The following is a 14,422-nucleotide window of genomic DNA, read 5'->3' as shown; positions in this document are numbered from 1 at the left end:
GCAGGCCGACCCCGGGTGAGTGTGGTGCGAAGCTATCGACCACTCAGATTGATTGCGTGCATTGATAAATCACCGTACTACGCAGCCACGCTGCTCTCGAGCTCGCGCTTGGACCGGCCTGGACTCACTGCATTTTGAAAGTGGCGATCAAATGACGCCTGACGACCGGGGCTAGTCACGCAGAGTACCACCTGGAGGGGTTCTGTCTGGGAGAAATTGGCTCATCTTCCCGGTATCTTTATTCAGTTAATTGAAGTTACATATCGTGAGTTTTCACCACAACGGCACATGACACAGCGGTACCACCTCATCAGCCCTAAAGCTCTAAGGGCCGAACAGCAGGTACCGCGCCGTAGAGTAGACGCACGCGCCTACACGGCCAATCAGCGCACAGTGTGTCGGGGGCGTGTCTAAAACCGCGCGAGAGCGCGCCAAAACGCGAGCCCATGCCGAACGAGAGGGCCACTGCGCCGAGAGATATCACAGGATGGAACCACGTGCGTTTGCGAGCAAACGTCTGCTCCACGGCAAGACTGAGGAGCAGACAGCCCTGCCACCCTATACCACCATTTCGGCGGATGTGGGAGTGTTCAAACCAGCCGCCTGAACTGCACGGGGGCGCTGGGACGCGTCTGGACGGTGGGTGCCAGGAACATGCGACGCTCTGCACAAAACGCGCAATGACGTGGAAGACTGGATATATCTGGCACGGCCCAATGGCTCGAACACAAGATCACACGAATCGACGAAGAAAGGGAGGCTGGGCACTTCTGTGAAAGACCGGCAGAATGACGATGACTTGGCAGTGCTCTGCGTGATGTCGCAGCACCAAATATGGAACATGAAAGCTCGCCAGCTTAGGATCACCTCAACGTGGATAGCGGGCCGTCTAAGACCATTTCTGCAGTTCGCCAGCTTTCTGGGATCTGCGGTCGTCGAATCGTTAGTACCAAAAACCGACCAACACGAACGTGATGACGTTGACACTTGACAGAAGTCGACAGCTTGGCAAATATTTGACTAGACAGCGCGCGTCGTGCTGTGTCTCGCACCGGACAACGTCCGTCGACCGCACCTTGCTCTCGAGACACGGCGGAGCCAATGGACAGGTACTCGGCTTTCTAGGCGACAGGCACGCAGCGTTCGCACGCAGTTGCCGCGCATCAGTGAAGCCAGTCTCGGCGTTTGTCCCCATCAGCTTCGATGAGGCCCTCACCAGCAGCAGCAGCGACAGCGCCTGTCCCTTGTGTGAGTGAACGTGAGGTGCTCAGGATACCACCGAACGTCCACCCGGCCCTCATCGCCACCCGTTTGTACTCTGCCCGCGCCAACGCAGCCAGCGGCCGCTACCCGCGGTTCTCAAACACGGTCAGCTTGTCGCGCACAGAGCCGCGCGAGATGGGTACTCGGTGTCGGGCCGGCGCCGGACCGCCGCCGTCCGGCCGCCGGTCGAACAGCCGCCGGCAGTCGGCCACCAGTCGGGCCGGCACGGGCGCTCGCTCGGCCCGCTCGAGCCGCTGGCGCGCCCACTCGACGCCCAGCAGTTCGAGCGCCCGCTGCCGGCAGCCGAGGCCCTGGCGCTGGGCACGACCGCCGCCGCTCCGCTCGAAGTACTCGACGATCTGGCGGATGTCCGTGTCGCCGCCGCCGCGGTCGGGCCGGCCGCGCTCCTCGGCCTCGCAGCCCAGGCTGCTGATGTCGTCCGACGAGTCGGTGTACACGGAGGACGAGCGGTGTGCCAGCGGCGCCCGCCAGCGCGCCAGCTCTTCCTGGCTCTGCTCCGAGCGGCACGAGCCCGGCGACAGCTCGGCTGGCTCGGGCTCACCCACGCTGTAGAAGCCCGACTCGCAGGAGCCAAGGCGCCGCAGCGGGGCGGCCGCCGCGCCGGCCGGCCGCGCGCGGCGCCGCCGGCACTCCGGGCTGGTCGGCAGACTGAGGCAAGTGGCGCGCGCCGGCGTGCGAGCGAGCGGGGCCACTGGCACGCCGCCGCGCGGCGACGGCAACTCAAAGCACGAGCTGAACAGCTCCGTCTGGGATTCGACCAGCTTTCGGCCGTCGCGGTACTGCTTGAGCGCGTTAAACGGGTTGGCGGTGTCGCCCGGCTTGTAGGCGGGGTCCCGAGCCGCCATGTACTCGGCCACGTCCCGCGGCGAGCGCAGCGCCGGCCGCGGCCGCGTCTCGCGGCAGTGCGAGTGGCGCCGGTGGACGCGCGCCTTGTCGCTCGGTGAGCACGCGTCGGCGAGCGCCAGCTGGTTATCGTCCGAGAGGGAACGACGGTGGTCTGCGGCGGGGAGAGGGAGAACCGTCAGTGGTGGCGCCACCAGGGTTGTGACGCTGGTTGACATTTTCGTCAACAGATGGCACTTTCATCAAAGCAAGGCAAGGACGGTGAAACGTAACGGAACTGAGGTCAGCTTCAGCCTTTTCAGCCCGACTGAAGCGTTTTACAATCATCCCTTAAGCTGCTTACGTCAAAGCAAGATATTTTCACCGCAGCAACGCGATAAAAGGCTGTGGTGGAGAGCATCCGTACCAAAGAGCACTTTTCCTCAGAGCATCACAGGAGCACTAAAAGCATAAAGTTGTAGCGTAGAAAAATAATTATGCTCAGCTTTTTAAAAATCGGTGGCGTTGCAGCACCCAAAACATGTTATGAAAATGACAGGCACTCACATATCATCTTGCTTAAAATAAGCACAAGAACACCAGGAGAGCGTCAGTCAGTTCAGCTAATTCGATCCCAACGCAATAGCCAACACCCAGCAAAACAGACCCGGCCAGCGTTAGAGCGCAGGCTCGCCCGAGCCAGTTGGACTCATTACCCACGGCCGGGCATCTGGGTCGGGAGGTGCGGCGGCACGTACGCTGGTGTCTCTCCTCGGCGTGCGCCAGCCGCGGCGTGGGGGAGACAGCCCGCCTCAGCTCCGCGCGCAGCCCGCTGAGCACCGCCTCCAGCCGGCGCACCAGCTCGCCAAACGACGGCCGGCTGGCTGCCTCATGCTGCGGCGGACAGCCGACCGTCAACGGTCGGGCGTGCGGTGCCAGTTAAGTACGCCTGTTAAGTCTGTGTTAAGTCGGTGCCAGTTAAGTACGCCTGGTCTGCTCAATTGTTGGCACGCCTGGTCTGTTGTAAGAGGTCTCACAGAAACATAGCACAACCCGGAACGCGCACGGAAAACCGTTGCCCTCAGTACACAAGCTTTCAGTGATGCCAAGCGCGTGACGGAGGCCACCGCACACTGTCAAAGTACACTGATTCGTGGCATGTTATCCATCTGCGCGGATAAAGCGGTGACAGTGTGGGTGTGGTTGCACGTGGGCCGTCAAGTACCGGTGGTGTTACATTCGGCCCGTCTCGGCGGGCGAACAGCGACCTTTACTGCAGCCACGATAAACGCCCCGCAGTTTCGCCAACTGACGCAAACACTCCAGGACCCATGGATCATCACTGATAAAATTCAGCGACTACATGAAAAATGCAAACGGCCGAGGCCGAGGCGTCAAGCAAAACGCACCGATGCTTGTTTCTCAATGTGTCCGTGATATCCACCACGGCCTGAACATCACAGCGAACGTTTCGGATAAAATGTTCCCGGCTATATCATAACGGAGCGGGCGCTCAACGATTCAACCAGATCATACAGACGAAACTACCGATCACGTTCACGCATTTCCGTCCGTGAGCCAGCACCTACGTCAGCTTCGCTATGCGGCACGAGACCAGCAGCTGGCTGCATCGACGCACGAACATTTCCATGGCCCGCTCTGTTATTAAGGAAACTCAGCTGCGACGTGAGACCATTCAGGAAAACTACCGCACGCGGCAGGAGGCTGCAGTGCGCTTACCTCCACACCCTCTTCCGTTACGGTCAAGTCCAGTAATAAGGCGAGATCCGCAGCAGCACCTGACGGCACCACTGACCCTTCGATGCAGCGAAGCCGGAGGTGCCGCGGCGTGCCGCTCGCTCCGCGGAGGTGCTCACCACACAGCAGCTGAAGGCGATCAGCAGCAGCTCCAGCTGGCAGTCGGCCGGGCAGAGCGACACGAACGCCAGGTAATCGATGCCGAAGGACGGCGTGCGCTGCAGCACGTCCGGGTCGGCCGAGACGCGTGCCATCATCTCCAGCAGGATGACGCCGAAGCTGAACACGTCCGCCCGCTGGTTGTACGGCCGGTTGGTGATGCACTCGGGTGCCATCCACCAGAAAGAGCCGACCGTGCTGAGAGGGCTGGGCAGTCTGCCGGTCGAGCGGCACAGCCGGTCAGGAGAGGGGCGGGGGGGGGGGGGCTCTGTGGCGGTCAACAGTGTCGTCGAGCATCCGTCCAGATTTCTCCTGGACTCCTGTGGGACCCGCCTGGTCTCAAGTCTTCTTGGACTCAGTAAATCCCGACTCCTATACATTAAGTCACTAATGAAGAGTACAGGACATATACTAATCGATCATGGGGAACAAGATCATGCTGACTTTAGAAGGAGATTTAGCCGACCCTGCGCATAACTTATTCCCATGGAAAACGGCACGTGATGACGAATTCCTGGCATCTCCGCTTCCTTCCTTCAGAAAGTCGGCCAATCTGTTGATCTCCAGGTCTGATCCAGCTAACAAGTCAAGGAAACCTAAATAAAAGCAATTAAGTGTTTTTATTGAAGTCACGTAATGATGCGATGCGGTCGATCAGGGCAGTCTGGCGAACACCGAGGGCGGCCTCTGCCGTTGGCACGAGCTCTGCAGTGTCGGCGCTGTTGCCGTGTGGCGGGCCAGGCGGGAACGGCGGAGTTGGGCGAGCACCAAAAACGCCGGCGGCAGACGCCTAGTGTCGTAACTAAATGCGGGGCCAACATCTTGCACACAAAATCAAAACACGCCACGAGAAACGGTGTTTGCAAAGCTCGCGTCGATAGTTCTGGCTACAGACGTACGCACAGAGCAGCTGCGGCACCACGTACGTCCGTAATGTGCGTGTTCAAACCATTCTTAATAAGGTCCTGAAGTGAATTTTGAATTTCTAAGCAAGGGGGCGTAATGACCTAGTAGTCAGCACGTCGGACCTTCACGTGGGGGACCAGGTCCGAATCCCGGTTGCGCCATGGCCCCTGAGCGCCAGTGCCAACGCCATGGCAAGTGCAGGTACAGTCACCGGAGGTCCATAAAAAGGGGCGTGACGACGTGCGACGCGTTCTATTTTCTAAAGAAAGCAGGAATTCGTCAGAAAATGCGGACGTGAAGCAGCTTACGGGTGTTTCATGCGGTTTCTAAATACCGGGTTTTCGTCACCTAGGCCGATGGAGCCCACCGGCACTCCCCGACACTGGCGGCATAACGCAGGCGATTGCTTGCTTCAGATGAACAGATAGGCACGCGAACGCATTCCAACCGATGAACATCAAAGTATGGTAACGGAAACTGCACATGTTGCGACTTTAAACGTGTCTAGAATATATGGCAATTTTGCTCGAAACAGACATCTTGGAATCACACCACGCGACTGCACAATCGCGTCTTATCTGTAAGTACATATCCATGATTGACTCCCGTTGCAGGCAACCAAAACATCGCAAACTGGACCTGTTCCTTTCGCATCAGACAATGCCCGGATCCCCAAAGTCTGGAAGATAGCACAAGAAAAACACCCTATGCTTTCCACAGCCCAGTGCTAAAGTGAAGTCGAGCACACAGTGGGGTCCTCCTGGCCGGATGATTGGACCATGCCGGCCTGATGCACCGAGAAGACGGGCGTGAGTTGAACAGTAAAACAGTTATAAAGTTGAGCAGTTTGAGAGTAGACGACCCGGATATGATAACACAACATGGCAAGGGGAACTTGGGGATTCAGGCACCGCTTCCTTGATCTAAATAACTCTCAAGAACATGTTATTTCTTTGGATCATTGAGTCAATCGCCGTTTAACGATCAGCCACTCGATTATCATAAACACGCACTCAAAGTAAGAAAGGGGTCTGGAGTTTCGCTTCCCTTCGTCGATAGCCACGTATTTCTTTGAGTATTTTTGGCGTGCCGATGAGCTCATCCGACCAACATTAGTCATTTGAGGACGGTGTGTGGTCGCTGTGCATGACCCGACTTAACCCAGCAGCTCGAGAAAACGTCTGCAACCCAGCCCACTTCCTGAGAGTGGTGGCTCTACTCAGTGCTGATTTCATTTGTGAGCGCGACCCGTCGCTCCAGACTGGCTCGAGCCTCCCCAGCGTGCCCTTTCACTTCCCTCGTCCCCCCCCCCCCCCCCCCCCACCACACACATACAGCCACCCGCCAACAGCTACCCAGAAACACCCGCTGTGCCAAAATATGCTGCCGGCGTCGGCACGGCGCGGTCCGCCTGGAGAGCCGGCCGGCTGGCGGCCTCACCGGGTGCGCTGGCGTCGGCGCCGCCACAGACTCCCACAATAGCCCGACCTATAACGCCTCGGCTCAGTGACGCCGATGGCAAACACAGCGTGCAAGGGGCGCTGGCTTCGGACTGTGACGACGTTTACAGATTTACAGCCGGACGGAGACGGGCGAAAAGATAAACCGCCGAAAGCCAAGACAACGCTGTTCACATCGAGCCGCACGCAAATCTAACCGGGGTTAGATGGCAACGTCATCAAGCGCCATAGTGCTGTTGCTGTCAGCCTGACACACAGCACACAGGCTGTCAGCTGTCACAGCTGTCCGACGCTCTGATAGGCCTGGCCCTGCTCAGCTGGTGCAGTCATCAGGCATGGTCATGGCGGCGAATTCACAGAAATGCCGTATGGTTTACGGCGAGGTCGATTGTTGCTTTGAACGAGTGATTGAAATTTTAACTCATCAAGGTTCAAAGCACATTGTACTTCAACATCTTGTTATAGTGACTGAAGGTGGAGCGCGGTCTTCCATACACGTTTTCCGTGACGGCATTGGTGGCCGCACATCACCATGTCCCCTCCGCTGACGTCAAACCATACCAAAACGACGGTCTGAACGTGACCCGCGAGGAGCGGCAGCAGGCGAAACCTCGCTGACGAGCCAGTCGGCGCTTTGTGCGTGCACCACTCGTTTGTAATGCTGGGCTGCCCCCCCCCCCCCCCTCCCCGGCAGTGTTGTGCTGGAACCCGTTAGGCCACGTTAAGATGTGAAGTCCTATGACTAAATATCGCAACAAGTCGGTCTCCCTGGATATTCGGAGATACACGCAAGTTCATCACGGACAAAGCTCTCTGCCTATAACTAAACCGGAGGACAATGCAGGGCGCGGGACCGGTCAACTGCGGCGCTGCTGAGCAGCTGTGATCGTGGTCCGCCTGAGGGGACCGGCCCTCGGCCGGGCTCGACCAACACCGCACTCACAGCGGGTTGGGTATCTTGGCGGCCAAGCCGAAGTCGCCAACCACGCCCGACAGCGACCCATCGTCATTCCGCCGAATCAGCACGTTCTGAAACACATGTGAGCGCCATCACCTTCGTGGCTGCGGAAAGGTTCTAAATGAAAATGTGAAAGAATGTAATTTGATCCAAGGCTTCACATTTAACGGTGTCAATGCGCGTGAAGAGTACATGGATTTAGTCACTGGACTTTTCCAGGTCTTTTTTTCAGAGGCGAGGAAGCGCCAAACATCACGCTGTGCCGCTCCCAGTTTCCTCAGTGCATCAGACGGTCCACTCTACTGAGGAGCCGCCATCCCGGCGAGCGGTGCTCAGTGCACGTGGCCGCCGGTCAGTCCCACCTTGCTGGTGAGGTCGCGGTGGAACACCTGGCGCCGGTGCAGGTAGTGCAGCGCCCGCGCGATGTCCAGGCCGAGGCTGGCGCGCGTCTCCCAGCTGAGCGGCTCCTCCGACTGCACCAGCTGCTCCAGACTGCCGCCGTTGATGTACTGCCGGTCGGGGCGGACCGTCAGCGCAGCGGGACACCCCCGGCGGGTACCGCGCCGCCACCGCCCGCCGGCGACGGAGTGCCAGCGCGCGCCATCGGTCACCGCAGCGGGACACCCCCCGGCGGGTACCGCGCCGCCGCCGCCCGCCGGCGACGGAGTGCCAGCGCGCGCCATCGTCACCGCAGCGACGCGCGAAAACAGTGGGCCGCCGACGCGTCGGGTTATCGGGCTCAGCGACCGACACAGGCAGGCTCAACGTCACACTGTCGACGGTCATACATGAAGGGTTTTTACCGCTGCTACCACTGACATTGGAGCAGAGAAGTGTTGCCATCATTGGACATTTAGCAGATTGATATAGCTGTTTTTGGAAAGATTGGAAAGAAGGAAGGAAAAAAACTGCATCCCTTTAAACGACGAAGAGCCCGGCTAGTCTCCGCTCAAGCGGGTTCGCGTGTTGATACGATTCACAATGATCCAACCGGCACATTCACAGAGAAACAGTCGAAACAGATAACCTGAAGACAATAGTTCCATTAATCAGCCAGAGGTTTCCCAACACGAAGACGGTGAGCGCGGAGTCGCCAGCTCTGCTTGGCCGTTCACGGCTGTCCGGTGCCCGCATGCCCGCGCGCCCGTCGCCACTTATCGGCTCAGCCCCGAATGGTAACGTCAGAGGGGCGACCCGTTTGCGGTGCGGGTGAGGCAAGTCTGGGATTCGATGCCGGCGCTGGCGTCCCCTTCTTCACCACAGTACAGTCAGGGCTCAATAAAACACACCACACAACCGCATAATTCATAGGTCTTAGCAACAATCTCACAGGCGAACGTAACTATCTTATCACATAAAATAAGTCAACTAATTGGCACCATCATCACAGCATGCCGCCATAAATAAACACATTCCTCATAGCTCAAACACTTAAGCTACGCTGCGACCAAATAGCAGCTGCCAAGAGTGCCCTCTTGCATCGGAGACCAGCCGACTGAGCTCTGCCAGGCAGACAGCCGGCCACAGTTGCTGACGAGTTGCGGGCACGTGGTCCGGTCCTGCCCGGACCCAGTGTCCAGTGTCAGCAGGGAGCAGCTGCGGACAGGTGGCGCGCGCTGCGATCCACGAGCGACCCCGCGAATCTCGTGGCAGTGTGCCGTACAGCCACCTTGCTGGTGAACCAATGCACCAATGCGAATCGGACACATGCATACGAGCCCGGTCGGATGGCATAGACAGCCGTCGCATGACCCTTCCGGCATCCCTAATATGTACCGCGCTCAGAGGCCACAGGCTTCAGTTATGGGCTAAACCAGCGGCGTGCTCAAGGGCGTTTCATGGACCTGTATGCACGAATGTATGCCTCACGCGATGGGCGTAAAATGCATGTAAATGATTTATCGGCAATTCTTTTTTGTCCCGATCATGAAGTCTTGCGTACACAAAATGCGTAATCATACTACTGTGCTCGCAAATATATATTTAAACGAGCAAACACGCGAGGCTTCAAACTGAGGCTTCACAGAAGAGGCGATTCGGGCAGGAATAGGGGAGGAGCTGCAAAAGCGTAAGCCCCCGGAGTTCTGGCACCATATAGCATAGCTCATGTTTCCGACATTGCCCGAGAAGGGTTGAATACCGCCCGTCGCGCGCCTTCCGCTTCAAGGGCGATCATGTGGCCCGTGTTCTGTGTGTTCTGGGTCACTAATGAGCGGGACCGACTGGCGCCCATCTGTTGGCCCTTGGCGCCCCACAGCATGACGTCTGCCCGCACGCTCAGCTGTGCCGGTCCACTCGCACGGCCACGGTCAGACGACACAGCCGGCGGGCGGTCACTGACCCTGGCGCGGGCGGTCACTGACCCTGGCAGACGTGCGAAGGTCACCGTCTCGGTGCGGTGGCCAACGGGCTCTCACTTACCCTGGCCGGGCAGCTAAAAGACGCCCACATAACGTTAATAGCAATTACTGCTTCACTGCATGCATAACAAAATGGCTCACATCGCTACGCGTGCCTATATACATATGAGACGTTCCTAGCATAACTCTTTTACAACTTCAGCCACACGGTGATTTTGTGTTGCTGATGAAGGCCTTGACAAAAAAGGACTTCTCGCGCATAGCCGCCAACTCTATCAAAACCTCAGCGCATTCTCTGGCGGAAGGAAATTGTCCCTGTTTTCCCCATCTCTTCCCCATTCTGACAGCCACAGGTGCCGACGGACGACGGACTCCTGACCTCCGCCCCCCCCCCGGCTCCACGCTTTGACACGCGCCGGGGTGGCCGGCTAGATACCTTTCGCTCGGATGGGGGGGGGGGCAATTTGACCCCCCTAAGAACTCAGGAACTAAGAAAGCTAGAGACACCAAACTTACGGAGTGTCTTGACCTGTACGTGAACTCACTTAGGTCAAAATTTGAGCTTCCTAAGTCGTGATATTCAGGTCGCATAGGGTAAAACAAGATCAAATTCCAGGTTGGTCTCCAAAGTGCCCCCAAGAACCTAGGCAACTGTTTCTAACCAAAAGGTCAAAAGCCCACTTGATGTCAGTGACCTTGTTTGACCTTTTGAAGGTCATGGTGACTAAAATGATGCAACAGTGCTCTGAGCTTTGCATTTGAATAAGTGACAAAGTTTACGCCAGGCAGTATGTTCCCAAAACAAAATGTCGGCCCGGGTCATCTTAGATCAATAACCTGTTCAGACCTCTAAGAAGTCAATAGAAGATGAATAATGCGGTTACTGCTGTCAATAAATTCGAAACGAGTGCCAGAAACTATCCCCCTACAGCAAGCCCTAGAGTAATAAATCAGTTTGGTTTTGACCCTGGTCTGACCTTCATATCTGACCTTAGGTCAACGTAATCTGCTCATTCAATATTTGTGGTGTCTAAGAAAGCATCTCAGAGATGTATGACTTCGTCAAACACTCCGTTGTTGCATCAGATTGAACGATTCCCTAGAATTTGCCTTCGCTGAAACCATGGCCTGACTTTGACCTGCGATAGGTCAGCGACCTTACAAGGTACATAAAAAAATTATGTCAAACGATCCGCTATTCCATTGTCTACAGCCATGCAAAATTTGGCGCGGCTACGCCGCGCCGTTCGAGGAGAGGAAGCAATTCTGGAAAATTGTTTCGGGGGGGGGGGTCAATTTGACCTCTCCACCCGAGCTCGTGTTTGCAAAGTGGCCGTTAGTGGCTCGGCACCGGCGAGGCATTGCGACTTCCTGCAGGCGCAGTCGGGCAGTAAAAAAATCCCTTACGGCGAAGGTCGCCTGGGAACTCTCCCATGCCGTGTGGCGAAACTGTCCGGCACGTCGAAGCGCCGACCGCCACGCCCGTGTGAGCAAGCCGCAGGGGACGGAGAGGCAGGGCCACGCCCCTGTGCGGTCGACGGAGGACGGGAGATGGGGGGTCGGCTGAGGGGACGGTGAGGCGGGGCCACGCCCCTGTGCGGTCGACGGAGGACGGGAGATGAGGGGTCGGCTGAGGGGACGGAGAGGCAGGGCCACGCCCCTGTGCGGTCGACGGAGGACGGGAGATGAGGGGTCGGCTGAAGGGGGTGGAGAGGCGGGTCGGCTGGGGCACGAAGAGGCGTCAGCTGAGGAAGGAAGAGAGGTGGGGTGGGCGATTGAGGGGGACGGAGAGCGGGGCCGTCTGAGGGAACGAAGAGGCAAAGTCGCCAGCTGAGGGAGACGGATTGGCGAGGTCGGGTGACGAGGACGGAGAAGCGTGACTGGTTGAGGGGGACGGAGAGGCGGGGATGGCTGAGGGGGACAGGATGCGGGGCTGGCTGAGGAGGACGGAGAGGCGGGCTGGCTGAGGGGGACGGAGAGGCGGGATTGGCTGAGGGGACGGAAAGGCGTGGCTGGTTGAAGGGGCGGAGAGGCGTGGCTGGCTAAGGGGGACGGAGAGGCGGGATTGGCTGAGGGGGACAGGAGGCGTGGCTGGCTAAGGGGGACGGAGAGGCGGGGCTGGCGGTTGCCGCCGGTACTGCGCTACAATCTCAGCGAGCCTGATCAGTGATCACGGCCAAATGTCAAGCAGAACGTGCCGGACACGCGTACATCGACCGAGTAAATTGTACTTGCTGTGTTGTAGCTTTCCAACAATGTTCCCATTTTACGGGGAGTGGAGTTCTTCCTCTTTTTAAGCAATGAAATTCCTCATTTGATACGTGCGCTATCTGATGAGGGGAAGCGTTACTGCACGCATCAAATTTCCTGATGTTAAAGTATTTTCGCGAACTTAAATACTTGCCTACAACTTCCCCTTTTTGCCTAGTCTTATAGAATGCTCGTGTAATTTGACCGACAGTATACATGTGATACCTCATTCCATACTCCGACAGCTGGTGTTCATCACATCAGGTCTCAGCATACCGTTCCGCTCCCATTCGCTTGATAGTCACAAGACTGCGCACGCCTTGCGTGCACCTCGTGATTTCCGTTCTCTGGCTGATTCAGCTCTGCATGGGAAGCCACTGAGTTCGCCGGATACCCGTCCACATCCATGGCATCCCAAGCGCAGTTTCCCGTCACCTGGCTATACGAGACACTACACCTGTACTTCAGAGTAATGAAGAACATTTTCTCAAACTGCCTGGGCGCCTGGACGCAAAGTTCTTCAGCTGATCAGTGCGGAGGCGCCTGATGACTGCCGTTTGTGACCGCATAACCGTCAATTTCACCTCAGTGATACGGCTGAGGGGCAAATGTCAGGGCTAATGAGGTCAACCAACTGTCGATGGCTGAAGGTCAGTACACCGGGGAGGATTGAAAGCTTCCGCGCCGGAACGGCAACAGTCATTCGCACAATGCTCTCCCAACGAGCCCCACGCCAAATGCGGCCGTTAGGGCCGGACAGCACCGGTCTCAGCTGACAGCCTGATCCAGGGCATAGTTCCCGGTGGGACGTCGCGACTGTGACATGGTCGGGTCCGGCTGTGGGGGGCCACCTCTCGTCATGGCAGCGAGCCGTGTGCCAGAGGTGAGCGCGCGTGCTACCCCGCCCTCGGTTTGGGCAGGACGCGCTCGTCCCGGGACAGCAGATCAGCCCTCATGCTGATCCTCGTGCCGACCCTCATGCCGACCCTCATGCTATCTTTATCCCAGGGGGCTTATTGTAGAGCATGGAACTGAGGCGGCAATGCAAATAGTGTGTTGTTGTTTACTATCCCATTGGTGTACACTTGATAAGGAAACAATGGTCCAAAGGCAACTGGCTGAAAGGCTCTCAGACGAGGACAAGTGGGAGCACATTCCTGCCATACTTACCACATCTAGGTACTTTGGTGACGAAACCGCATCTCGGTTACCGAAATTAATTGGCTTGAGCTCTTTTGGACACAGCGTGAAGGCCCTGGCAGTATCGGGATAATGACAGCCCACAATATCCACCGCCGCCAACTGCCGCAAAGAAAACGGTCCACCGGGCCAGTCCTCGCTTGAGAGATTTCCTTTCGGGACGGCCCTGCCCGCTGGATACACTAAACACCCCACAGGTGGTCAGCTGGCTGCCGAGCGTCCAGCACACGAAAATCACGAGCTGCCTTGACGACAATACGTGAGTGGAGCTTAGAACAAAGGGAATTAGGCGGTCAGGTAAAAATGTAAGACATCCTGGTTCACACCATTCTGCAGAGGCGTATTTAGTGCTCAGTGAGCATGGTAATGAATGGGTCATACTGGCGTGTCTCCCATGGTGACATGTCATGCACCTTCGCATTCTTCATTCATTCATTCATTTACAAAGTCACATTGTGTGCACGAAGTATCGTGCGCGTATTTGACGATCATGTGCATAGTGGCCATCCACGGCCGCTGCCATCTCACCTCAGTCAGCGCGTGCAGCTGGCCCTCGTGCACGCACGCGCCCATGAACCTGCAACAGAGCGGGACAGTGTCAGCCAATGGTCCGGGAGCGGCGTCAGGGCCGCAGCCTCCGCCGCCGTCTGCCGCTATCGGGAGGAAAGAGCAGCCTCTCGTTGCGCACACGTGCGGCCGGCAGAGCCGATAGCCAGCCGGCCACAGGCGCACCACGTCCGGCGTCCTGCAGCAGGCGGGCCGGGCCTCGCCCGGCCGCGCAGAGAGGAGGGGTTCCTGCACCCGTCAGGGTGAGGCTGCCCCTGTGCCCCTGTGTACAGGAGGCGGGCTGAGCCTCGCCCGGCCGCGCGGAGAGGAGGGGTTCCTGCACCCGTCAGGGTGAGGCTGCCCCTGTGCCCCTGTGTACAGGAGGCGGGCCGGGCCTCGCCCGGCCGCGCAGAGAGGAGGGGTTCCTGCACCCGTCAGGGTGAGGCTGCCCCTGTGCCCCTGTGTACAGGAGACGGGCCGGGCCTCGCCCGGCCGTGCAGAGAGGAGGGGTTCCTGCACCCGTCAGGGTGAGGCTACCCCTGTGCCCCTGTGTACAGGAGGTGGGCTGAGCCTCGCCCGGCCGTGCAGAGAGGAGGGGTTCCTGCACCCGTCAGGGTGAGGCTGTCCCTGTGCCCCTGTGTACAGGAGGTGGGCTGAGCCTCGCCCGGCCGCGCAGAGAGGAGGGGTTCCTGCACCCGTCAGGGTGAGGCTGCCCCTGT

At 58.2% G+C, this 14,422-nt stretch overlaps 1 protein-coding gene across 1 annotated transcript; it reads right to left on the bottom strand.

The window, feature by feature from the left end:
• Positions 1–324: 324 nt before the first annotated feature.
• On the bottom strand, positions 325–13,730 carry LOC119112984 (dual specificity testis-specific protein kinase 2-like). The gene is made up of 8 exons (XM_037237289.1): positions 13,686–13,730; positions 7,710–7,856; positions 7,333–7,418; positions 3,984–4,239; positions 2,823–3,000; positions 2,047–2,281; positions 1,589–1,830; positions 325–371 (listed from the first exon to the last, which is right to left on the bottom strand). The coding sequence occupies exons 1-8, from the start codon at positions 13,728–13,730 to the stop codon at positions 325–327; spliced, it is 1,236 nt and encodes a 411-aa protein (XP_037093184.1).
• Positions 13,731–14,422: the final 692 nt, after the last annotated feature.

This window comes from Pollicipes pollicipes, unplaced genomic scaffold (assembly GCF_011947565.3).
Source record: "Pollicipes pollicipes isolate AB1234 unplaced genomic scaffold, Ppol_2.1 Scaffold_7261;HRSCAF=8764_pilon_pilon_pilon, whole genome shotgun sequence".
Taxonomy (NCBI): Eukaryota; Metazoa; Arthropoda; class Thecostraca; order Pollicipedomorpha; family Pollicipedidae; genus Pollicipes; species Pollicipes pollicipes.
Note: the sequence above shows the minus strand (reverse complement) of the source record. Positions and strands in the feature narration are given on the sequence as shown.

Bases quoted from the DNA above. Each gene is read 5' to 3' on its own strand.
- LOC119112984 (XM_037237289.1), bottom strand. From the start codon at position 13,730: ATGGGCGCGTGCGTGCACGAGGGCCAGCTGCACGCGCTGACTGAG. The intron at 2,282-2,822 runs GTAATGAGTCCA...TCCCCGCCGCAG, and splicing joins ACCCAGATGCCCGGCCGTGG to ACCACCGTCGTTCCCTCTCG. The intron at 1,831-2,046 runs GCTGGTCGAATC...GGGCTTCTACAG, and splicing joins CAGTACCGCGACGGCCGAAA to CGTGGGTGAGCCCGAGCCAG.